The sequence below is a fragment of the Eubalaena glacialis genome, chromosome 19, assembly GCF_028564815.1.
Source record: "Eubalaena glacialis isolate mEubGla1 chromosome 19, mEubGla1.1.hap2.+ XY, whole genome shotgun sequence".
Classification (NCBI taxonomy): Eukaryota; Metazoa; Chordata; class Mammalia; order Artiodactyla; family Balaenidae; genus Eubalaena; species Eubalaena glacialis.
This window is the reverse complement of record NC_083734.1, coordinates 62016290-62042200: the sequence shown is the minus strand read 5'-3', so window position 1 is coordinate 62042200 and position 25911 is coordinate 62016290. Positions and strand designations below refer to the sequence as shown.

Genomic DNA, 25911 nt, shown 5'->3' with positions numbered 1-25911 from the left:
CACATTTATATCTATCATTATCTGTCTCTGTCATCTATCATTTTATCTATCCATCTTATCTATCTATCTATCTATCTAATGAACTAACTATGTTTGTATTGTATATGGAGCCCCTAAAGACTTTGGGAAGGCAGACTTCCAAGCTATGGCAGTTAAATGGAAAAACTAACCAAAAAAACATAAAGAATCTGGGCAGAATATTTAGAGGCACTTTGGAGGACAAAGAATGGCCACCAGATCAAGGATCAGTGCTGACCTTGAACCTGAAGACAAGTTAGGTAAAGGAAGATTGAATTGACCGTAAGGAATGTGGATCAGAAATGAAGCCTAGGAAGAGAGAGGCTCAGAGGCCACCTTGCAGGGGCAGCTAAGTGCTGGAGACGTCCTGCATCTCTGCTTGACGCCCCTGGTCATTCAGACCATCCTACTTCCTACTCAGCAACATTCTGATTATGGTCTGGGGTCCCATACGGCCGTACCTACGGGAACGGAATGTGGCTACAAATTAAAATTAAAATTAAAATTGGGGGATTCTGTCTTCTGGGTGTTGGTTTAGCATGAATGAGTTCCTCAAAGTCGGTCACCACGTGGTGTATGAGACATGGAATTTCTCCACACAGGACCAGTACTCTAGGATACAGTGACCAAATAAGGCACTACCAATTTGCGGGGTCTGGACAGCCAGGGAACTTAAACCAAGTTACTCCTGACCTCGCTATGCTTTTCCATTCAGGTTGCAACAAACATCAGAACATCAGATCCCTGTGCCGTATCGCCACTAAGGGGAAACTATATTTAACACTGGAGGCAGGGCCGTTTAAGTCTTCTGCGGCGGGCTTAAGCGCATAAAACGTGGACATTTTCCAAACCTCTGCAATTACATACACTTTGAAATAGTGATGTGTGTTTTTAACCCAACTAAAAATTAATACCTACAAATAACAAACGAGTCTGTGGTCTCCGCGCTCTTAATGGCAATGCACCTTGAGTTTAAGAATTCTCTACAATTATGCAGTTGTATCCAGGTGAATTTTCAGGATGCGTGGATGGCCTAGCCGCGAGTTGTCGTGTTCACATACTAAGGCAGGTTTTATTGAAAATGGAGAGCAATTGAGGAATAACAGGACAAAACCTCATCTAAGCCAGTAGACTTTCCAGTTTCTGATACGGGGATCCAGTATTTGGAATTTGCTCTGAGAATCTTACAAAGCAGCAAATCTGACCTAATTTCATATTGTTCAGCCTATTGATAGCATGGTAGCCTAGTACTTTGAAAGGACTGTATACTCACTTTTTACTCTCTTACTGTTGGCTATTTGGTTGCATAAGTAGGGCATAAGATGCTTTAAGACGCTATGCTCCCTGCAGCAAAGGCCTCTGCATTTTGATGTGTGTCAACGTGTCATGCCTGAGAGCTGAGGGCAAAGGTGGGAAGAGCACTTAAGTGGCTCTGGGTGTAGGGTAACAATTACAGACCAGTTTGTCATTCATGTTCCCAACACGGAAAGTGGCTGATTTAACATGGGAACCCCGAGCCCTGCAGCAGCTGAGGTTTTCCCAAGTCCCCTCCTCTGTTAAGACTTTCAAAGTTTGCTCCCAAGATGAGGCAGCTGGGGCAGAGGAGCTGACAACGGTAGTGGGCTTAAGATTGAGAAGGAAAAAAAAAAAAGTACATGCCAGTGTTGGCTTTGGAACCGTGTTCAGCCCTAGGGAGCGGGGTAGGAGGGAAGGAGGGGGAGTGCGGGGGGGAGTCCACAGCTCAGGTCACCCTCCCATCTCGCCCCCCCCTACTGGGCCACTCCTTTGAGCTTCGCCTTGGAAGCCCAAGACTCCTTTACTGGTCTCTCAACTGTCTGGTACGATTAATCTTTCTGAAATGCTGCATCGTCATGACATTTTTCTGCTCGGACTTCTTCAGTGGCTTTCCTCTTTCTGAAGGACAGAAGCCACGAGCTCAGCTTGACTTTCAAAGTCCTTCCTAATTGGAAGCCCCTGCCCCCCACGGATCTCGGCAGCCTTCGTTCTTCCTGTTCTGTCGCTTGCCTGGCCAGCCACCTTGCCTGTGGCCGTGCCCCTTCCCCAGGCTGGAGGCCCCCCTCCAGCTGGCGCCCGTGAGGACCTGCTCCGTCACACCATAGGCTTCCTCTGATCCGCTCAACCAACCGAAGGAGCGCTCGTCACGTGGCAGGCACCCTTTAATAACGGGGTACTGTTTACTTGCATGCGTTTATCCTATTTGCTCAGTTAAATTGTAAGCTCACGGAAGACAAATCTGAGGCCTATTTCTCTTTGCATCCCTTCCCCCCCCACCCCGCCCCAGGTACCTTGCACACAGCTTTAATTAATTCTTTCCAACAAAGTAACTGCTGGGTGCCAGGGCCTACGCTAGGGGGGACAGTGAAAATACAGAGATGGCCTCTGCCTCCATGGATGAAATTGTTGATGATAATGATAAGGAACCTTAAGACTGAAATCCCATCACATTTTAAAACCATTCAGCCATGTCCTCCCGGAGCTCAGGACATTTCTGACAAGCAGTGGTGACTAAGTCCAAGGCCACATAGGCACGATCTGACGCAGAAGGGTGCCCATAAGATCTTAGCATTTTAAGAGAGGGCTCGGGGCCAACTTGAATAAAAACACATCGGGCTAAAATTGATAAAGGCCCCAAAGAGACAAACAGAAGCCCTCTCTAGCCTAAAATCACTGCAGGACCAAGGCACAGAATCTTTCTGTTGGGTTGCATTTTAGAGGATCAAGACTAGACTGCAGTTTTTGTACAAAGACGAGGTTACCTACTATCAGAAGGCTCTGGGTGAGGCCAGCGCTTCAGTTCTGGTGATGGGTGCCCATCTCTCTCTTTCTTTGCCTGTTGCCGTTGGCGGTTTGAATGTGCAAGATGGGTGGGGCTGGAGGCCCCGGGGTGGGTGGAGTTAGAATTACAGAATGTTACAACCAAAATGGGATTTGGAGCCCATCTGGGTCCATCTCCTCTTTGTAAAATCCCACTCATTTTGCAAAATGGGGAAACCGACCCCCAGAGAGGGGAAGGGACTGGACCGAAATGGTCCAGCATCTGATCTCCGGTCTCCCCGGGGCCCCGCTGTATTAGGATGCAGAACAACATTCTGAAGGCCAGGGAGGGGACGTTTCCTATAGAGGTCGTGAGGACTCTTTCACCACGTCACTATGTGACCCGGAGAAAGTCACTGCACCTCTCTGGGCCAGAGTGCCTCACTCGTCAAATGAAGAGGTTGGCTTTGGGAATCCTTAAAGCTCCCCCAGCTTTGGCAGCTGACACTTCTGTATTCAGCACTGAGTTCTCAACCACCTGATTGCTCAGCTTAAACCTACTGGCCCAAGGAGAGCTGGGAGCCGGGAGGAAAGTGCAAGTGCCAGGTGGTTCTTGCAGACGTGGGTGTAAAGGAGCCGGACGTTGGTTAGATCCGATCTAGGACAGCTGGCTCGAAGATGGCAGCTGTCTGACTGCTTTCCTTCTGTTTACTCTCTGAGCTCCTTCTGGGTGTTCAATTCCTTTGTTTCTTTAAACTTTACATCTGAGCTACTCCCCTGAAGCTAGATCCAAATATAACTCTCACCTGCATTCTTAGGTTTGGGGAGGACAGCTTTTTTATTGTTTTACTGGGATCATCATAAAAGAAAGATGACACCCCAGAACCCACTGATACTCCCAAGAATAATAGATAATAGAATAACCGGGTTTCTGTAACATACGGTTGAGGACGCCTTGCACACAGGGCAGTCTACAGCTCTTTCCAGACCCAGTGCCTGGCAGTGTGTCTGGCACATAGTATGTGCTCAATAAAAGTTCACTGAACAAAGTATGCGTCTTGGGGCGCTCCTGAAGCAATGCACGGCTCTAGCCTCCTAAAACCCAGTCGTCAAGTGAGGAAGTCCCTGCTTGCAGAATAAATCCTTCCCCTGGACTCTTTCCTTTCTACCATCCCCTCAGCAGGCCGACTGGCTTAACAAACGGGTTGGCCTCTACAAATGAAAGAGAGAAAGGCCTGTGGCTTCAAAGGCTCTAAGAATCCCAGAACATGGAAATAATCTGTTTCGGTTTTATGGGCATGTGAATTTCTCTGACGGGATGGGATGGGATATTCGTTTTACTGTGTGGGGATATAGCCAAGCGAGGAGCGACCCCACGGCCTTGGGAGAATCACCTTGCTCCTTGATTTTCAGTGTCAAGAGGTGAACAAGGGAGTTGAACTAGACGGAGGTGATCTCAGATCTCTGCCTGCCCTAAAAATCTACATTTCTCTGATAGCCTTTGACCCCCACTTGCTCCAAGTTACCCTTTCATCTTTCTCAATTCATTTTTGAGTCCTCTGACGCAGGGTCCACAGGTCTGTCTTCGTGAGGCCCTTGTGCGTTATTTGTTGAATTTCTATTTACCATTAACTGGCTGCACACTCATGGGGAAATGACTTTGTTCCTAAGTTTCATCCTCTAAAAGCAGGGGTGAGACACGGAGGTCTGGAGGGTAAAATGCTGCGATTCTGCACGGGGGTTCCTGGCAGCCATGTCGCCTTCCCCCTAATGTTCTCCCAAAGGAAGCAGAACGGACAAAATGCACTGGGTCATTTGGAGTGATTTCCTATGAGCATTTGGTTGTCTAATCTTAAATAAACGAGAATCCTGCCAAGGCTTGGGAATCTGCTATAGCTGGGACTCCCTCTGCGATTTGATTTCTTGAGAAAAGCTGTCCCCTGGAGGCACGAAGGACGCAAAATTCTGGACCGTGATAGACCATCAGCGTGCCAATCCAGGGTCAGAGCAGAGCGAAGTTCCAGATGCAGGCTCTGGATGGGCAGCCGTGGCAGCTGCTGGTGTGGCTGGTGCGGACAAAGCCTCAGCGAGCCACTGCCAATCGCCATTCTTATTAAAGGCGTAGCCTGGAGAACAGCTTTCGACAAGTTGTTTCCAGCCCTAGTTGTCAAAACCAGTCTGTATTTAGGTGAAGCTCACTTCAGTTCTCTATTTAAAACAAAACAAAACAAAACAAAACCCCCAAACCTAACCTGGACGGCAGCCTCAGCTGCTCTGAATCCCTGGAGAGCACCGATTCACCCCCTTTTACAAGATCGTGATGTAGAAACCTATCCCCTCATTTAAGTGTCGTCCTCAGGAGTTCCACCGAGCAAAGTCCTTTTTGGGAAACCACAGAAGGAAAACTCAGGGTTGGTGGTTCTCATAGAGAAGGAGCTTTTCCACTTGGCTGCACTGTTTATTTACATACTGGAACTATCTTGGACACTCTTAATGATGAAAAGAGGTATTTCTGTATCCACCAGGCAGGACGTATTGTTGATGGCCCCCCCCCCCCCGCCACAATGACAGGGACTGGTGCTTGGACATGGGGAGATGCATCACTTAGAGATCTCTGCATAGCACTTGGGATTGTTTTTGCAAACAAGACCCTGCACCCAATCCACTTAGTATGATTTGCAAAATAATAAGATTACCGAGAAATCCCATTTCCTGGGGTAGAAACCGGCTCCTTTGAGAAAGAGCTGGCACGGTGTGTCTATAACTGTGCAAACAAAACCAGCTTCCAGGACGACAAGGTGTCATTGCTTGCTCTTCCCCGGCTGGCTCCGGGGAGCTTTTCTCTAAGACTGACGCCCCCCGTGTTTGGTGACATGTTACGTGCCACCTAACAAACTTCTATCACCTGTCTGCTGGGAGAGTGTGGCGGTCTAGTTTAAAAGAGAAACAGAAGGAAATAACCCATTTCCTCTGCAAAACCATCCTCCCTGGCCACAGCGCCGCTCAGCTACCCGGGCGCTTTCCCGTGGTTGGCAGCCCTGGGAACCTTGGAAGTTGAGCGGGACCAGCCGTCAGCCGCTGACAGCCCTGACGGTCAAGGTGGACGAGCTACTCTCGGCGGGGACATGCCTGCCTCCCCGTCGGCCGCCCCGGGTGCGTGTGTCAGGTGGGGGGAGGCCGGGAACCCCGCTTTCCCTGGCGCTGTCTGCGGGGCCGCCCTGCGCGCGCGCGCGAGCCTGGGGACGGTACCTCTGACATTTCGCTCCTGTGACGCGCGGGCAACTTCATGCGGAAAATCCATGCAGGGGGCTCAGCGCGGCGCCCCCCTCGCCCGACAGCCCGGAGCCCCTCGCCTGGGCCGGGGGGCACCCAAAGGCCAAACCTGCCTTTAGGTGTTTTCCGGACACCGACTGTACCCGGGCCACCGACAGGCAACTCTCGGCTGCCCGCACTGGTGAGAGCGCGCCATCCCGGTGGCCCCGGGCATTCCCAACTGTCAGAGAAGATTCGGGGGAATAACCTCTCCAAAATGTTAAGCAGTTAAGTGGTTTCCTCTTCCTCCCTCCAACCTACCCCCCCCCCCACCAGCCCCCAAAAGCTCCCAACATAGCTTAAAAAAAAAAAAAACCCACACCCCCACCATCAAACTTTTAAACATGTAAAATGATAAAACCAACTCACCAAGTTAGAAGGGAAGAGAATAAACCCCAAAAGGCTCCCAATAAGGCGGAGGCCGGGCCGCCCCCTCCTTATAAGCCGCTCGGGAACACGAGAGAGGATTAACCCCTTAGGGCGTGGGCCCGAGCCTAGGGCAAGTTGGTTCCGGCGGGCGAGCCCCGGGCGCCCGCCCCGCCGCGCCCGGCTCCGGCCCCCCGCCCGCTCTCGCGCCTCGGGCCCCCGCGCCGCGCCCCCCGCCCCCCTCCCCGCCGCCCGCGCCGCGCCGCGCCGAGCCGTGCGTGCCGCCGCCCGCGCCCCGGCCCCGCGTCGCTGCCTATCGCTTATCCTATACCGGCTGCAGCCGGTCTCCGCCGGCCTCGGGGGCGCGCCGCCGACCATGTGCTGCGAGCGCGGAGCGCCGCCAAGGAGGGGGCCGGCCCGGCGTGCGCGCGCCGGCCCACGTGGACGAGGCCGTGCCGGGCCCGCGCCCGCCCGGGGCCCGGGCCGGGGGTCACGGAAGGTAACGGCCTCGCCGTGCCAGACCCCAGACCGGCCGTGGGGTCCCGCGGGGCCGCCCCCCACCTGCCTAGGCCCCGCGCATCCTGGCGCGCCTGGCCCGACCGGACCCCGGCGCTCGGCCGCACTGTAAGCGGGGCGCGCCGGCACCCACTCTGCGGACACGTCCGGCCGGACGTGCGGGGTCCCCGGGCCGCCTCCCTTCCCGCCGGCCCCGCCCGCGCCCAGAGGGCTTGGGCTCCCGGCTGCGGCGGCTCTGCGCCCGCCCCGGGCAGAACAGGTTCCTTCCAGTTCGGGTGTGAGCTGCGCGCGCAGCGCCGCGGACCCCGAGTTCCTCCTCTCGTGCCCGCTTGCCCCGATTTCGTGAACTCGCGCACCCCAGCGGTTCCCCTTGGGGGGGGGTGTGTGGGCCCCAGGAAGCTCGCGGCCGGCTGCCACGGGCGCTTTGCTTTCCCCCCTTTGCTGCAGAAGCGACAGCATCGCGTTGCGCGCGAGGGATGTGGGCGAGCAGCCGGGCTGAGTCAGCATCCCCGGCCCGGGGCGCGCGCGCATCCTCCCCGCCAAGCGGGAGGCGACGTCCACACAGGTGCCAGGCTGCAGAACTCGCGGGGAGCTCCGGTGGGCGAGGGACCCGGACGTCGAGGGGGTGCGTGCCCCTCGTCCCGGACCCCAGGGTCACAGGGGGCTCAGCAGATGATGCTCGGGAACCTCAGTAAGGAGCTCGTCACGGGGACAAAGCCGTGTGTCGGGTCCCAGGCGTTTCGGAGCCCGCGGGGGCACAGACTCGGCCGCCTGGTGTCCACCTCACGTCCCCAGGGCCTCTTGGAACTGCTCGGAAGCAGAAAGCCTTATTCTCCGCGTCCCCCTGCCGACTCTGGCACCAGCCGCTCCCTGCATTGGGTTCGGAGAATGTGCTTCTGATGTGAGAAACTCGGGAGAGCCTACTTTGGGGGTGCGTGTACGGAGGGTCGCCACCGGGAGGAGTCGGCGGTCTGAATCGTAATAAAAAGCCCTTTGCGGTCGCTGCCTGATTTCTCCCGTGATTTTGGCATCGGGTCTACTGGGTTAAGTGCCGTTTTGTGCTGTTAACAAGCTCTGGCGTGGGTAAGGGGAGCAGGTGTGTTGGCGCAGAGTGCCTGCTTACGACCGGGACGGTACAGCCGGGGGCCACTGATGAGCTTTGCAACCTTGCCCGAGAAACCTAACCTCCTGGAGCATGAATTTCCAAATCTCTAAAATGGGGACAATCATGGTATTCCCAGAATCAAGGGATTTAATTGATGATGCCGGTTGAAGGACGGATCACAGCGACTGGCGTTGTGTGTGGTACGCCCTGACTAGCCAGTAGCTCTTATTGTTACTGCTGTTTGTGGCTTTCCAAGTCCAACAGCTGACTGCAGCACACATCCTGCACGCGGTCCTTTTTCGAGCTGTTCTTCCAGGACTCCACACGTAATGAAATTTAGAATGTGACTTTAACCACCGGCATGAAAGCACTTAATGCTAAAATAGGAATGCCTGTAAATATAATCTTCCATGTTTAGGATCTTATGGTGCCTTGGGACCTGTCCCTGCTCTGAGTGTGGAAATGTCATATTTAACATGACACAGCACATTACTGTATTGAGATCTGCTTAGGAACCTAGGTGTGCAGCCCATTAATTATAGCTGAGTGACTCCAAGCAAGTCACCAAAGATCTTGGTGCTTCAGCTGCTTGGTTTTAAAAATTAGACAGATAATGCAGAAAGCCCTAGGGGTGAATGAACGTTTGGGAAAGTCGCATCTGAGTGTTTGACCAGGTGAGATGAGTAGCTGTTGGAGGAGCATGGCTGTGGTGATAATAACAATAATAATGTAATGCTATTTTATTAATATTACTTGTACCTATTAGTATTTTTGTTTTGCATTTTTGCTTTGTTCCCTGTATTAGGTGCCGTTCATGTGATCTAATTTTAAGCCCATCAGCAACCTTCTACAGTTGACACTCATCTCCATTTTACAGATGAGAAAAGTTGAGGCACAGAGCACGGAAGGGATTTTCTCCAAGGTTTAGACACACTGGCTCTTTTTGCAACTGAGAGCTCTTCCAAGTATGACATTTGCCACCTGCGTTCGGATAACAGCAAGCTGTCTGGAAACCCAACCTCTGTCCAGTCTTGCCAGCCACAAACCAGTGACATTTGCCCACCGTTGTTAGAGGCTGGCTTCACCTTGTTCCCTGAATCCTAGTGAGACCAAGTGTGAAAACCCCTGTTTTTCTCTCTCTTCCAGGGAAAGCAAAGGAGGGAAAGCACTGCATTACCATGCTAATCAATTACCTCCCCCCCCACCCCCCAAAAAAAGAAAAACAAAACTAACTCTGTTTAGTTCTAAATACGAACAAAAGGACCGTTACAATCTAGAGTACAGAACCAGAAAAATCAGGAAATTAAGTTCAGGGTTCAACTCCCCTCTTAGCCTCTTCTGTTGTGTCTGTCGCAACCCAAGTGGCGGCAGAGGCCCTAGGGCCCTTCGTTTACAGGGGGCAAGGCTATAATGATGCCTTTAGAAAGTCCCACAACATCTCTGGAAATGCGTTGGCTCCCGAGAGCTGTCCCCACTGCTGTCTCTTTTCTAGCCCTCCTGTTTTGGCTCATTTGCATGAGAACAGATTCCTTTGTGCAAACTTGGCCTGGCTGGTCTCTGTGGACGTTCGGAGTCCTTCTAGTCTTCATGTTGGGTTGCTAGGCAGATATGACCCTGGCTTGCAAATAAGCTCCCTGCATTTACCAGCCCGTGAGAACTTCAACTTGGGGTAAGTGGACTGAAAGGCATCTTGTCTGGAGCTCAGGGAAGTATAAGCCTGCTTTTAAGGGCTGGGTCTTCAGAGCAGCCAAGGAAGAGGGGGAGCCCTGGAGGGGCTTGTAGGGAGGCCTGGATGGCCTGCCCACCCGCCCACTCTCCTCCTTCCCTGTCTCTGCACCATGTGCCTGTCTTACCATGAGTATTCGATGAACTCAAACTCTTGCTTTAAAACTTTAATATCTGCTTCTCCGGACAGCACAGAACTTCACAGACTTTTCCCTCTAGGAATCCTGACTTTCGAGGCGGAGGTGCTGGGTTTATCTTGAGGTTTATAGGATTTCCCCCAACCCTGACATTTGATGGTTTGAGGGAAGGCAGGGCCCTTCAAACAGAAATGCATGTTTTGGGGAGAATTTGAAGATTTCCCAAGGGGAAAATCTGTTCTGAGGCACAGTTTTGGGGGAATCACTTTTCAGAACATCAGCTCTTTCTTGAAGCCGATTTGTCTGAGAACCCACCATGGGGCAGGCCCGCTGTTGCTTTATTCCTGCCTGGTGGGCCTTCTCTTGCTTAGCCAGAGCCAAGATCTCACTAGGGTGCCCTGCTCTAGCTGTAAACACCTCTGGGGGGAAGATCAAAATATTATGTCAGGGAAAGCTCCTTTCTTCAAGTCAATATGTCCCATCTCCCAAGTGCATCTTGTTAAAGATGCATTTCCAAGAAAGTTACCTTGTGCTTAATAATAATTTGTCAAAATTTATAATATATGTTGTTTGATTATAAACGATTGCTTACAGTAGTAATGATAGTGGCTCGATCCAGAAGGGATTTTTTTTTTTTTTTTACACTTGGAGCAAAGCATAAGCAATTAAATTTCAATTTCTACACAAAGTCTGTGTTCCAGAAAAGTAGGATAAGGTAATTCAGTACTTCTGAACATAAAGGTCTAGTATATTGAGATAGAATGGAAATACAGTTTTGAAAAAAAGAGAGAGAAATGATAGAAAATTTCCAACCTAATGAGGACTCTTCTCAAGTAATTTTTGAATGAATGATGGGGAGAATTCCCTGACGGTCCAGTGGTTAGGACTCAGCGCTTTCACTGCTGGGGCCTGGATTCAATCCCTGGTCGGGGAACTAAGATCCTGCAATTGCTCTGGTGTTTATATGACATTGGATACATTGAAAAACATGGTTTAATAGTTTTGTTATAAAAGTCAACATTTATGGATACAATTGAAGTGATAACTTTTGCAGCTATTTAGAATTGGGATGAAACAATGAAGGTAACAACACTGTGAGGGTTTTAGGGGCTGAATGTTTGTGCCCCTCACCATTCAGATGTTGAAGCCCCTCCCCCTCCCCCCTCCCCCCTCCCCCTTGCAATGTGACAGTATCTGGAGATGGGGCCTTTGGGAGGAATTAGGGTTAGATTAGGTCATGAGGGTGGGGCCCATATGATGGAATTCTTGCCCTTATAAGAAGAGGAAGAGAGAGAAATCTCTCTGTCTCTCTGTGTCTCTCTCTGCGAGCACACACTGAGGAAAGGCCATGTGAAGGTGCAGTGAGAAGACAGCCATCTACAAGCCAGGAAGGGAGCCCTCACTAGCACCTGACCATGCCGTTACCCTGATCTCAGACTTCCAGCCACCAGAACCAGGAGAAAATACATTCCTGTTTTTTAAGCCACCCAGTCTATGGTATTTTGCTATGGCAGCTTGAGTTAATACAGAAGGGGTTTTTTGTTTTTCCAGATTCTTTTAGAGGATACCCAAGCAGAAACATTTGCAGGCCAATGAGGAGGATCCATATTAGTATGAGGACAAGAAAGATGTGGTTCCCTGCCCTCCCGGATAAGTTCTCCCTGGAGAGAGAAAACAAACCCAAGAGTCACCATAGTGGGCTGTGAAAGGCAAGGGAGGGGGCTGTGTCATTGAGAGGTTTGGTGGAAGATGCTGTAAATGTTAAGATGCACGTGAACATGGACTCCAAGGCCCGACTGGAATCCCAGGTCTGCCCTGGTAGCTGTGTCACCTTTGGGCGAATTAACCTCTCTCTACCTCAGTCTGCTCATCCATGAAAGGGGGATGGTAATAATAATAATACCTCCCTCAGAGGGTAGTTGTGTGGGGAGCTAAGTGCTGTGTTGCTAGGTTAACTGAATTAACCTGTGTAAGAGGCTGGGGGTGTTGAGGAAGATGGAGCTTGGTGGGCCTAGAACGGGTAGGAAAGATCTTGCAAGCACTGGCAAGGTGGAGGGGTGAAGGGTGAAGAGAATGAGAGGAAGGTGGTAGTGGGGGGGGGAGAGCATGCTGGATTTGGGGACAGGGAGGTCACCTCCCCACCCAGGGTACCAGGGGCCTCTGGTGATCTGAATTCTCTCACGCCTGGTTACCGTTCTGGGCAGTGTTGATGTATTGCTGTGTGCATTGCGTTCACTTTGGAGTAACTTTTACTTGGATGTCAACGCTGATATTTGTCCTTTTTTGTCCTCATTGTTTACTGCTCCTGTAGTTTTGTCATCTTCTCACTGCTTATAAAGAAAAAAAGTGAGAGAACAATGGCCTTGAGGAGGCCTCTATAAATGATCTCAAGCCTGTTGCAAAAGTCCTAAAAACAGAACAAAACAAAAATTAAAATTCTCGGAACCAAGTAATTTTAATCACGTTGCTTTCAGGAACAAATACATGTCATATTAGACTCTTATGGCACGGTTGTGAGTCATGAAGTTTTGGAAAGTGCTGGGTGTGGGACCACTGGGTTTGGTCCCCACCAAATCAGGCTTCCTTTGGATGACTGTTGAAGTCCCACCCATCATGTTCCTCAAAGTCCAAGGAATGAAAACCTGCTCTCCTGCTATGTTTCTTGCCTAAAGGGAGATGCTGGCTTTCCCCATCTTGTCTAAACATGCACAGCCTGTCTGGCTGCTCCCTGGAACAGTACACACTGTTAAGCTTCTATTTTAACCCTGTCAGAGCAGTGCATCCCTGCATTTCCAGGTGGCTAGCGGGATGAGGCAAAGAAGCTAGAAGGATGCTCCAGGACTGTGTTAGGGGTTTGAGGCAAAGAGGGACCCTGCTCTGCCGTGGTCGGTGGAGGGCTCTGGCCTCTGTGTTGAGCTCAAATGCTTAGTAGGGATCCGGGGCGGGGCTGGGTACAGGGAACATCCATCCATCCTTCCATCCCACGTCCATTGCTCCTCTGTCCGGACAGCCTCTGCTCATACAGCCCACTCATGCGCACTGGCGAATGCAGTAGTTTCCCAGGCCACAAAGCCACACCTCGGAGGATGTGGTCCATACTCTCAAAGTGTTTACTCTCTAGTTTAGGAGAGAGGACACATATGTGATTATCACCTAAAGCAGCACCTCAGCAAGGGGGCTTTTGCAAGTGAGAATCTCAGAGGCAGGGGAACTGAGAAAGGTCATCTGAATTTAGGGAAGTGATGAGATGAACCTGAGTTTTCGGGGTGGAATGGAGGCTCGGCCATAGTGGTTCAGGTCAGATGCACTCATTTGGCAAATATGGGTTGAACACTTCCTGGGTTGGGTAACCGGATTATGCAGTGTGTGAAACAGATAGACATCCCTGCCCTCATGGAATTCACATCTTAGAGTTGTGGTGTTTTCGTGTTGGAGCAGTTAGCTCAGTGTCATGGACAGATAATCCTTTTGGATGTTTCTGATATTAAAATGTAATTCCCACTTTCTTTTTTTAAAAAATTTTATGGGAGTATAGTTGATTTACAATGTTGTGTTAGTTTCAGATGTACAGCAAAGTGAATCTGTTATACATATACATATATCTGTTCTTTTTCAGATTCTTTTCCCATATAGGCCATTACAGAGTATTGAGTAGAGTTCCCTGTGCTGTACAGTAGATCCTTATTAGTTATCTATTTTATATATAGTAGTGTGTATATGTCAATCCCAATCTCCCAATTTATCCCTTCCCCTGTTACCCTGGTAACCATAAGTTTGTTTTCTACATGTGTGACTCTATTTCTGTGTTATAGGTAAGTTCATTTGTACCCTTTTTTTTTTAGATTCCATATATAAGCGATATCATGTGGTATTTGTCTTTCTCTGTCTGGCTTACTTCACACGGTATGACAATCTCTAGGTCCATCCATGTGGCTGCAAATGGTATTACGTAATTCCCACTTTCAATTGGCATCATCAGCAAAGGACGATTTCCCTCACAGCCCCTCTACATCTTGACCTCGTACTATTACGTTGTCCAAAACCAGATTTGCTGGTAGGCAGTGTACTGCAAGGACCGTGCTAGGTGTCACCAGAGTCTGCCCGGGACAGAAGGACCCAGCTCAGGTTTTCCCAAAACAGCACTGACAACCATGGGATTGTGTGACCAGGAACTATAGTTTGGAGCTTTGAAGATGCAAATCAGGATGACTCTTCACTTTCCCTTTGGCCTTGTTGTAACCATAGTGTTTGTATCTTTTACCTTTTCTGGGTTCAGAATCCAACAGCCAAGAATGCTGACAGACAGTTATGACAAAGAGTCAGCCAATAGCTGCAGGGAGTCTGGTTTCACCGTCTATACTCGGAATAGTTTTGCTTAATATTAATTGTAGTAACGCTTTGGCTTTGCATGGTACTTTTTCAGAGTATTCTCATGTTTGTTATCTCTTTATCCTCAAGCCATTTGAGAGAGGGGAGAATAATAGTCCACATCTCTGAGCACTTATTGGGAGCAGGCACTCGTGTTGGGTTATTTCATCCTCATGTTGGGTTTGGGGTGGAGGAACTTTTCTATGGCTCTGTTTTTCAAGTAAGTGGGGAAACAGAGGCCCAGAGAAATTCCATAACCTATCCAAAGTCACAGAGCTAGGAAATGACTCTTCTGGATCCTGGACACATATTCTTCTGCAGACAGGCCATCACATCCCCAAAGCCAATTCTCCAAAAGGCAGATTTGCCAAGTAACTACGTCACTTAATTGAGCATTTTTTTTTTTTTTTTTTGGCCGGACCACATGGCTTGCGGGATCTTAGTTCCCCGACTAGGGATCAAACCCCGGCCCATGGCAGTGAGAGCACAGAGTCCTACCCACTGGACCGCTGGACTGCCAGGGAATTCCCTGAATTAAGCATTTTTTTCCCCCAAGTTTTGGTCTTATCCTTACTTCTGCCCCTGCTTCAGCCTCAGAGGTTCTCAGATAAAACTTAGCTCGGGGACTTCCCTGGTGGCGCAGTGGTTAAGAATCCACCCGCCAGTGCAAGGGACACAGGTTCGAGCCCTGGTCCGGGAAGATCCCACAGGCAGCGGAGCAACTAAGCCCGTGCGCCACAACTGCTGAGCCCGCGTGCCACACCTACTGAAGCCCACGTGCCTAGAGCCCGTGCTCCGCAACAAGAGAAGCCACCACAATGAGAAGCCCGCGCACTGCAAAGAAGAGTAGCCCCCGCTCGCCGCAACTAGAGAAAGCCCGCACGCAGCAATGAAGACCCAACGCAGCAAACATAAACAAACAAACAAATTTATTTTAAAAAAACCAAACTTAGCTCGAATCTCTCTTAGCAGGCTTGGGCTGCCGTAGCAAAATACCACAGACTGGGGGCTTACACACAGAACTTTGTTTCTCACAGTTCTGGAGGCTGGGAAGTCTAAGATCAAGATGCCGGCTGATTTGGTTCTTGGGGAGGACTCTCTTCCTGGCTTTCTCACAGCTGCCTTCTTGCTGTGCCTCCATCTGTGAGAGAGAGAGAGAGAAAAAGCTCTCCCCTGTCTCTTCAAATAAGGGCACTAATGCCATCATGAGGGCTCCCCCCTCAATGACCTCCTCTAACCCTGATTGTCTCCCAAAGGCCCATCTCCAAATACTATCCTATTGAGGGGTAAGCCTCCAACATAGGAATTTTGAAAGGACACCAGCATTCAATCCGTAATGGAATCTAACATATTTCATTGTAGAGGTGCAACAGATCTGGGGAAAGGATAAATCTGCAAAAATAGAAAAGACAGTAGGTAGCATTTAAGAGAAAGTTTTCCCTCTTCTCATGCAAAAATGACACAGGAAAAAATGAAGCTTTGACACATGAACCCCGATCAGTCGTCTTTTTCTTTTTTTACAAATTTATTTATTTATTTATTTTTGGCTGCATTGGGTCTTCGTTGCTGTGCGCGGGCTTTCTCTAGTTGCAGTGAACAGGGGCTACTCTTCGTTGTGGTGCGCGGGCTTCTCACTGCGGTGGCTTCTCTTGTTACAGAGCACCGGCTCTAGGCACGCGGGCTTCAGTAGTTGTGGCACACGGGCTCAGTAGTTGTGGCTCACGGGCCTAGTTGCTCCGCTGCATGTGGGATCTTCCCAGACCAGGGCTTGAACCCGTGTCCCCTGCATTGGCAGGCGGATTCTTAAACCGCTGTGCCACCAGAGAAGCCCCAATCGGCTTTTTGATGATACTAACAAATGATTGTTTATTTTTAAAATGGGGGCTTTACTAGAATTGCAATTATACTCTATTTTATTTTTTAATTTTTGAATGTTTTTTAAAGCCTTTATTGAATTTGTTACAATATTGCTTCTGCTTTATGTCTTGGTTTTTTGGTCGCGAGGCATATGGGATCTTAGCTTCCCGACCAGGGATCGAACCTGCACCCCCTGCATTGGAAGGCGAAGTCTTACCCACTGGACTGCCAGGGAAGTCCCTGTGATTGTATTTTAAAATAATTCTTATAATTTAGAGAGCCACATAGAAATGTTTGTTGATGAAGTTGTATGATATCTGAGATTTGTTTCCAAATAATCCAGTGTAAGTGGAGGATAAGGGAAAGACAAGTAGGAGGGGAGACGGATAAAACTAGACTGGCCCTGTGTTGATAATTGTTGAATCTAGATGTTGGGTAGGTATGTGTGAGTTTCTCAACTTCTGTATTTTGACAGCTTTCATAACAAAAAGTTTAATAAGTAATAATAAACACCACTTTGTAAAAAGTCCTTAAACATTTGGCAAACAGGCTTTAAGGGAGTGGATTTCAGGTAATTGACTGTAAGCCCTTTTCATTGGATCCCACCCCTCATGATTTTTCTTCTCAAGTGGAGGATGGAGTTTTATAGGAAGGATGTTATTCAGAGGCCCATCTAGTCTCTCTGTTTTTCTGACCTGTGTTCAAGGACCCAGATATAATTTCTGCAGGGCTACTGAGTTTTAGATGCGTGGTGTGATGTCACCTCTGCTCTCCCAAGTTGGCTCCTGCCACATGGCTTCCTTCTGGGACAGTCCCAATAAGTGGTTCCAGTCTAAAGCCAAGCAGGATGTCATCTGTCCCTGTGGATGAGTTTCCTGGCATCCCTGGGGTCACAGAGGTTGATATTCCCAACAGGCTGTGGCTATAGGTATTCAAGCTTAAAATTTTTTTTTTAATTATCTAAGTGGAATTGCTCTCCCAGTTTGGATGGAGGTATTCAAAGATTTCTTTTGCTCCAGTTAGAAGATAAATGAGTCGGGGGATGTAACATACAACAGGATGACTATAGTGAACCTGCCGTGTGGAATATTTGCAAGTTGTTAGGAGAGTAGATTCTCAAAGTTCTCACTACAGGAAAAAAGCATTTGTTTTTCTTCTCTGTCTCTCTCTCTCTCTGTCTCTCATTTTCTTTTATCTATATGAGATGATGGATGGTAGCTAAATTTACTGTGGTCATCACTTCACAATACATGTATGTCAAGTCATTATGCTGCATGCGTTAGACTTACACAGTGCTGTACGTCAAAGACATCTCAATAAAATGAAAAGAAATAAAGATGACAGAAAAAAGATTTCCTTTCCATCCTCTGTTGAGCTAAGACTGAGGCCCCGCACATATGCTCTAAGAAATCTTTCCGAGTTGGGCCAGCCCCAAACTGACATGTTGGGGTCTAGAGGCAAAGGGAAGGGGCCTTGAGGATGTTTATTACACATAGACGTTAAATGACCATCTGATATTGGCCACCCAGGTAACTGGATTCTCCTCTGCCCTTGGGCTTGGATGAGGGCGAGGCAAAATTGAAGGAGGTGCTCACCGTCAGGGCTGCGCTTACAAGGTCAGGGCACCTGAGCTGGAGCGCCACCTCCTTAAGTTCTGCGCCCTGGGCACTTGGCTTGCCTCACCTGGACTCACCTGGGCTCACCTGGGCTCACCTGGCCTCACCTGGACTGCGGCAGTGGACTCCTAATCTCCCAGTAGAGCAGCCAGAGGGATCCTGTTACGTTGAGAGTTGGAGCTTGCTGCCCTTGCTCAAATCCTCTGGCTCGGGGAGGCTGTCTTCCTCCCGATTCCAGCTAATCCGCGCCCTTCCTCACTCCGAGGCTTCTCCTGTGGCTTCTCCGCTGCCCTCACGTGCCCCAGCCCTGCGCCCTGCTGGGTTCTCTGCCCGCGGCGTCCCTTCCCCTTCCCGACTGAACCTCCCAGCGCTGCAAAGCTTCCTCCCCTTCTCTCCTGGATCCACCTAGAAAGATCACCTTCTCAGTGAGGTGGTCCCTGCCCTTCTTCTTTAACTCGCACCTGCTCACCGGCTCGCTCTCCCCAATCCCCCTCCTGTGGTGGTTTGCTCCCTGATGCGTTTCCTGGGTCCATGTCTTCTCCTCCTCCCCCCAGCAGGTAAGTGGCAGGAGGGCAGTGGGTTCTGTGTGTTATTCACTGCTGAACGCACAGCGCCCAGATCGAGACCTGTGCCTTGGTCCCCGTTCGCTGGATGGATGACTGAAGGCACGGGGTTGGAGGGGGGGGGATCATTTCCGACAGACGTGGGCAGCTGGTGCCCTGGGACCCCCGCGTGACTCCTGGCTGCAGCCAGCACCCCCAGTGACCGTGGTCCGACTGGGCGGGTGAAACCACAGAGCTCTGCAGCCGGAGCTCACACTCCCTCTGCGCCTCTGTCTTTCTTGGCCTCAGCTCATCCGAAGCTTTGTCTTTGGAAAACCAACAGAGCCCTCTGCCAGAAAGGTCTGCCCGACTGTCTTGTTGCTTCAGCTGTTTGCAAGGCGCTCTTGCGGGCTGCTTGGCCACAGGGGGCCCACGGGGAGCCAGGGTCAGGTGATGGGCAGCCGGCCCGGGTGTGCAGCCTGCAGAGCACATCTTCGGGGCAGCTCCTGCTTTCCAAGGCTCAGCCCTTCTGGCCCACAGCCTGCCTGTGAGCCGTTTCCGTGATGAGTACCCTTCCCCATCAGCAAGCCCGGAACCCAAAGGGAGGCCCAGCGGCCTTGCTCTACAGCGGGGTCGTGGGAAAGAGCACAGACCATCGCAAAGCTGATTGGCAACCCGAGTTCCTGAGGCCACGGGCAGGGTTGGTGCTCGTGCGCAGCAAAATCCATCCCAGTCAGCTCAGGTGGACCTGCCTTGGCGGTGTTTGTTGAGTAAGGTGGTTGAGTACCTTCCAGCCCAGCGGAAAGAGGGGTGAAGGCATTATTTGTCGAACGCTCCCCCTTCTTCCTAAGCCCCCAGGAGTGCTCCTTGCCTGTGTCCACTCTCCCTTCTTTTATTTATTTGGCTGCGTCGGGTCTTAGTTGCAGCGCGCGGGCTCTCTAGTTGTGGCACATGGGCCTAGTTGCCCCACGGCATGTGGGATCTTAGTTCCCCGACCAGGGATCGAACCCGTGTCCCCTGCATTGGAAGGCAGATTCTTAACCACTGGACACCCAGGGAAGTCCCCACTCTCCCTTCTGAGATGGGGAGTGTGATGTGTAAAGAAAGTTTGGGAAAGTAACCTCAGATAAGACACTGAGCCCATAGTCCTTAAAAAAAGATCTTTAAAAAAGATCTTGGATCTTTTAAAAAAAAAAAAAGCACAACGACCCAGCTTTATTGAAGTAGGATCGACAAATAAAAATTATATACAACGTGATGTTTTGATATACATATACATTATAAAATGATGACCACAATCAAGCTAATTTAACACATCCGTCACCTCACATAGTTACCTTATAAATTTTTTTGGTGGTGGAAACATTGAAGATCTACTTTCTTTGCAAAATTTCAACTATGTAATACAGTTTTACGAACTCTAGTCACCATGCTATACATTAGATCCAGTCACCATGCTATACATTAGATCCCCAGAAGTGATTGATTCTTTTTTTTTTTAATATTTATTTATTTATTTGGCTGTGTCGGGTCTTAGTTGCGGCACGTGGCATCCTCGTTGCCCTGTGTGAGATATTCGTTGCGGCATGCGGGATCTTTAGTTGTGGCATGCGAACTCCTAGCTGTGGCAGGCATCTAGTTCCCTGACCAGGGATCGAACCTGGGCCCCTTGCGTTGGAAGCGGAGTCTTAGCCACTGGACCGCCAGGGAAGTCCCAGAAGTGATTGATTCTATGTAACTGGTTGTTTGTACTTTGACAAACTCCCTTCCACCTCCCCCATCCCCCAGCCCCTGGCAACCATCATTCTCCTCTCTGCTTTTGTGAGCTCTACTTTTTTAGATTCCACATATAAGTGAGATCATGTGGTATTTGTCTTTCTGTGCCTGGCTTATTTCACTTCACATAGTATCTGCCAGGTTCATCCAGGTTGTTATGAATGGAGAAGAATTTCCTTCTTTTTTAAGGCCCAGTAATTCCATTATGTGTGTACAATGCACACAGCACATTTTCTTTACCTGTTCACCCATTACTGGATACTTGGGCTATTGTGAATAGTGCTGCAATAAACATGGGGGTGCCAGTAGCTCTTCAAGATATTAATTTCATTTCTTTTGGATATATACCCAGAAGTGGGATTGCTGGATCATATGGTTGGTCTATTTTTAATTTGAGGAACCTCCATACTGTTTTCCATAATGTCAGCTTGGATCTTAATCAAGGTCTGTGGCTTGAAGTCCATTCTTTGAATCTCTGACTTGCTTTTTCCCTTTAGTTAAAAACAATAAGTGGGGAAAGGATTAAGTGTCTCCCTGGAGGTGTGGGCGTGAAGGCTAGGGCAATGGTGTACTGGCTAAATTAGCTTATTTCCATGCCATAAAAATTTTAAGTATTAATGATTCTCTTTGAAAACCTCAGAGGAATGTTTTATCCACAGAATTCTTAAGAAAAACAATCTGTTTACTTATGTTCCCACCTTAATTTTAACTTCCTTCTTAAGTGGTTTTTTTCTGCCCCCCCGGGGCGTTTTATGTTGGGTCATTCTTCAATGCATTGTGGGTGAAGAATGAGGCCGCTCTGGTGTTCCAAGCTAAGTAGCTTTAGGAGGAAAAGCTCCCTGCAACTGTTGCTCATGGTCAGAAGCCAGTAGAATAAGGCAGGTCAACAAGTGTTTGTTAGGCACCCTGCTTGTGCAAAGCCTCTTTCTTCTAGAAAGGGAGAAGTCTTTGGGGCCTCAAGATCAACAAATACCAGTTGAATCTAATTGAGTTTGAAATAATAACTTTCCTTTTGGAAAACAGAAGAATTTGCGTTGCTGAACAATTGATTCATTGCCCTCCAGATGACATGACTGTTGACTCGGAATTCCTTTTATTTTGATTAAGTGCATAGCTGCCTATCCTTTTGACTTTATCTGGATCTTCCAGAACTTACATACCTCCAACCACTCCCATCCATCCGGGTTGGCCACTGGGTTGGCTGGCTGGCTTGGTCGGCTGTGCATTCCTTCCTCAAGGGCAGGGATACACAACTGGAAATGGCATCTGTCATAACCCTAGCCCTACTAGCACCTTTATATATTAGTATTACCGTTATTTTTTGAAGAATGTGACTTCATTTATTTATTTATTTATTTGGTTGTGCTGGGTCTTAGTTGCGGCAGGCGGGCTCCTTAGTTGTGGCTGGCGGGCTCCTTAGTTGTAGCATGTGAACTCTTAGTTGCAACATGCATGTGGGATCTAGATCCCTGACTGGGGATTGAACCCGGGCCCCCTGCATTTGGAGTGCGGAGTCTTAACCACTGCACCACCAGGGAAGTCCCGCATCTTTATATATTATAACTTGGTTCTCCTTTAATGGGTTGGGTGTTCCACAGAGGTTTTTAAAATCTGATCCAGAATTTCAAGTCTGTCTCCTTACTAACCTAGTCAATTTAGGGCTTTTAGGTGAACTAGGGGTAATATGGTTTTATTCTGTGTTTCCATTTGCAACCTGCAGTTGAAAGCATAACCTTCCATTTCTGTCTTTCAAAACTCAACCTGATTTATTGTTTTGTGTTTTTCCGCTGAAGCTGAATCATCTCTAGTTAGGTCTCTAGTTAGGTTAAGTATCAGTTAGGTTAATCACCTCCAGTTACGTTAGTTTTCTTCTCAGACCAGAATCTGGATATTTCTTCCTAAGCATCTTGCTACTCAAAATGTAATCTAAAGGCTATGTTAGAAATACAGACCCCAGGTCCCAGCCTCACCTACTGAATCTACATTTTAATAAAATCTCCAGCTGATTTGTATGTACATCTAAATGTGAGAAGCACCGGTTGAGCATGTCTTAAGATTTTCTTATTAAAAATTACATTGTCAAGATGTAAAGGGACACATTTCCGTTAAACCTTTTTTGGACATTTTCCCCTAACATTTTATTATGAAACATTTCAAACATACAGCAAAATGGAAAGAGTTCTACAGTGATCTCCCTAGACTGTCCACCTAGATGCTACCATTAACTGATTTTTTTTCCTTTCCTGTTCTTCCCAATTAATTTCTATCAAAAATTTTATATAGAGGGACTTCCCTGGTGGTCCAGTGTTTAAGACTCCGAGCTCCCGCCGCAGGGGGCCTGGGTTCAATCCCTGGTCCAGGTACTAAGATCCCTCGTGCCACACGGTGTGGCAAAAAAGCAAAAACAAAAATAAAACCAGACTGCTCCTTTACTGGGGAATTCCCTGGCGGCCCAGTGGTTAGGACTCAGCACTCTCACTGCCGAGGGCCCAGGTTCAATCCCTGGCCGGGGAACTAAGGTGCGGCCAAAAAGAAAAAAAAAAAAAGAATTTTATATAGAAATGCTAGTTTACAGCATGACTGTTAGAAAGAATCATGTCTTGGTAATAAGGGTCTCACCCTTTCTTCTAGAATCCTTGATGGTTTTGACAAGGTCGCACTCAGTTTGGGAATTTCTTGTGAATCAGAGAAGCACAGTGAGGTAGGAGTCGGGGACCAGTGGGATGTCACAGAGTGCGGTGCTGGTCCTTGCCCCTCCGTCTGGAACACGGGGCCTCAGTATATTCTCCTCTATACGGTGGGCGGGTTATGAGAGATCATCTCTACTGTTGCTTCCAACCCTGTAATTATAGGTCTATTGCAAATACCAGCATCACTGTTTCTCAGGTGGAGGAAGCAATGAACCTGTTCAATAGTCGAATAAGAAGGAAAACATCTGTCGGCCTGGAAAAGTGATTATTTCCTAAGCTACTGAGTACAACACAGCTGCGCTGGCAGTTTTAACTCTGTTTTCTCGTCAATTTCTGTTCTTTCAGGAAACCTTGCAGACACATGAAGCCTTCAACCATCTGGAACTCAGAAACTCGACTGGAACTGACTGTGGCTTCTAGACCGTCCAGGTGTTCTGCAGATGTGAAAATTTATCCCGCACTCGCCAGCTGGAGCCTCGAATAGATGCAAGGCTTGTGCTCCGGCTCTCACATCTCTGAGCACAGAGGGGTCATTTCCTAAGTGGCCAAAGAGCAGTTGTTGACACTGAGGTCTGATTGCCGCACACGACCCGTCACCTTACGGGGCTGTGCTGGAGAAAGTCAAGTTCAGGGTTGTGCGTTTCCCGACTCTCTTGAATCAGGATTCCAAACGGGGGCCTCATTTCTGTAGCGCCCACCATCCCTGTGGGCATCACCACCACCACCGTCACCACCAGCAGCTTCTTGCAAACTCCACCACTGCATCACTCCACACAGCTGGAATCCTCCCCTGATCGCCATGGCCGGGCCTTTCCTAAAGGTTTTGTTGGTGGGGGTGAGTTTCCTGGGATGTCTTTATCCTCTCGTGGATTTTAGCTTCAGTGGGGAAACAAGAGACCAGAAACCGAATTTCGTGATCATTTTGGCAGATGACATGGGGTGGGGTGACCTGGGAGCAAACTGGGCAGAAACGAAGGACACTGCCAACCTTGATAAGATGGCTGCAGAAGGAATGAGGTGAGTCCTGAGATGCCAGGAGATGCCAAGCCAGCATCTCTTTGGATATTTTATCCTGACTCTTTGGGGGGAGGGGGCCGCATAAAGCACTTAAAGAGCAATTGATGGGTCCATGTTGATATAATTAATTGATTGATGAATTTGGTTTGAAGCCAGTACAGCATCATGAAGGAATCCATCCATCCATCCATCCGTCCATACGATAACTGTTCTTTATTTGGCCATGCTGCACAGCTTGTTGGGATCTTAGCTCCCTGATCAGGGATCGAACCTGGGGCCCCGGCAATGAGAGCACTGAGTCCTAACTGCTGGACTGCCAGGGAATTCTGATAACACTTATTCTGTGTGTGTCTGTGTGTGTGTGTGTGTGTGTGTGTGTGTGTGTGTATTAGGAGCTGGGAACACAAAGGTGAACAAATAACAATCCTTGCCCTCAAGCTCTCATAGTGGAGACAGGTTGAAAGGAAAGTACAGATTACAATCTAGTCCGAGAGGCTGCATCAGGAATTTTTGGAGTCTGTGGGGAGGGTGTGGACCCCAGCCTGGGGGTTTAAGGGAGAAGGTGCCCTTGAAGAGTGACTGAAAGTCAGTGGGGCGCACGAAGGCCAAAGGACTTACTTATCTGTGAGCGGACAGGACTTACTGGTCCATTTAAGGCGCACTTAACGCTAAGGGACCACAAAAGGGGAGGAGGTGTATATCTGAACTGGCCGAAGTTTTATGAATATTTTAGATCGGTTTTCTTCTTGGGCTGACGTTGATCTGACTGGCCCGCTCAGATCCCACCTGCCTGGGTTAAACCCCTCCTGTTGGCTCCGTGGGAATCATCCCAACCAGCTGGTTAGGACAACACATGGGGTGTCTCTGGAGTTTCAGCCACTTGCATCCTTAAGCCGGGAGCTTTCCCCTGAGATAGGGACCCTTGGTGTCCCTGCGTCCGGCCTCACCCTCTCCAATCCGTCCTCCTCACCTCAGCCAAGGTGAACTTTCTAGAAACACTTTTCTGCTTCCAATCCTTCAAAGGCATTTGGTGACCCTAAGAATAAAATCCAAACTCCGAAGAGCAGTGTACAAGCCCGGCCCGTCCTCTGCAGTGGTCCTCTGCACTGGTCCTCTGCGCTGGTCCTCTGCGCTGGTCCTCTGCGCGGCCCCTCCTGTCTGATGGCTTCTTCAGCTGTTGCCTCCCTCTGTTTGGGCCTCACCTGTGTGATTAGTTCTTCTTCTTCTTCTTTTTCTTTTTTAATTTAATTTTTATTTTATATTAGAGTATAGTTGATTTACAATGTGGTGTTAGTTTCGGGTGTGCAGCAAAGTGATTCAGTTATACATATACATATACCCATTCTTTTTTTTTTACTTTTTAAAAAATATTTATTTATTTATTTTTGGCTGTGTCGAGTCTTCGTTTCTGTGCGAGGGCTTTCTCTAGTTGTGGCGAGCGGGGGCCACTCTTCATCGCGGTGCGCGGGCCTCTCCCTGTCGCGGCCTCTCCCGTTGCGGAGCACAGGCTCCAGACGCGCAGGCTCAGTAGCTGTGGCTCACGGGCCTAGTCGCTCCGCGGCATGTGGGATCTTCCCAGACCAGGGCTCGAACCCGTGTCCCCTGCATTAGCAGGCAGATTCTCAACCACTGTGCCACCAGGGAAGCCCCTACCCATTCTTTTTCAGATTCTTTTCCTACACAGGTTATTACCGAATATTGAGCAGAGTTCCCTGTGCTGTACAGTAGGTCCTTGTTGGTTATCTATTGCATTGATACATATAGTGATTAGTTCTTCTTGATGCACTTTCCACTACTCCTGTTTTAGTTTCTACTCACCATCTGGTTCCTAATTCCACATGAGGTCCTCAGGAACCCTTTCTTGGATGCCTCACGTGTACCTTTGCTGCTCTCCATGGTGACTGCTTAGCCACCTGTGTTGGGTTCAATAGCGTCACCCCCAAATTCATGTCTACACAGAGCCTCAGAACGTGACCTTATTTGGAAATAGGGTCCTTGCAAATGTCATTAGTTAAAGACCTCTGTGATATCCTACTTGATTTAGAGTGGTCCTAAATCCAACGACCGGAGTCCTTGTAAGAAGAGGAGGGG

General features: G+C 49.1%; 1 protein-coding gene across 2 annotated transcripts in view; it reads left to right on the top strand.

Annotated features, from left to right (window-relative positions):
* ARSG (arylsulfatase G) overlaps nucleotides 1-25911 on the top strand; it is a 116241-nt gene that overhangs the window by 21581 nt on the left and 68749 nt on the right. Inside the window, exons 1-2 of one of the 2 annotated variants that reach the window (XM_061175295.1) lie at nucleotides 18328-18352; nucleotides 23149-23820. In XM_061175295.1, the coding sequence (XP_061031278.1) occupies nucleotides 23603-23820 (218 nt within the window). In that variant the 5' untranslated portion in view covers nucleotides 18328-18352; nucleotides 23149-23602. Of the gene's footprint in view, nucleotides 1-18327; nucleotides 18353-23148; nucleotides 23821-25911 lie in introns of those variants that run through there. The other variant, XM_061175294.1, reaches the window with a different exon arrangement.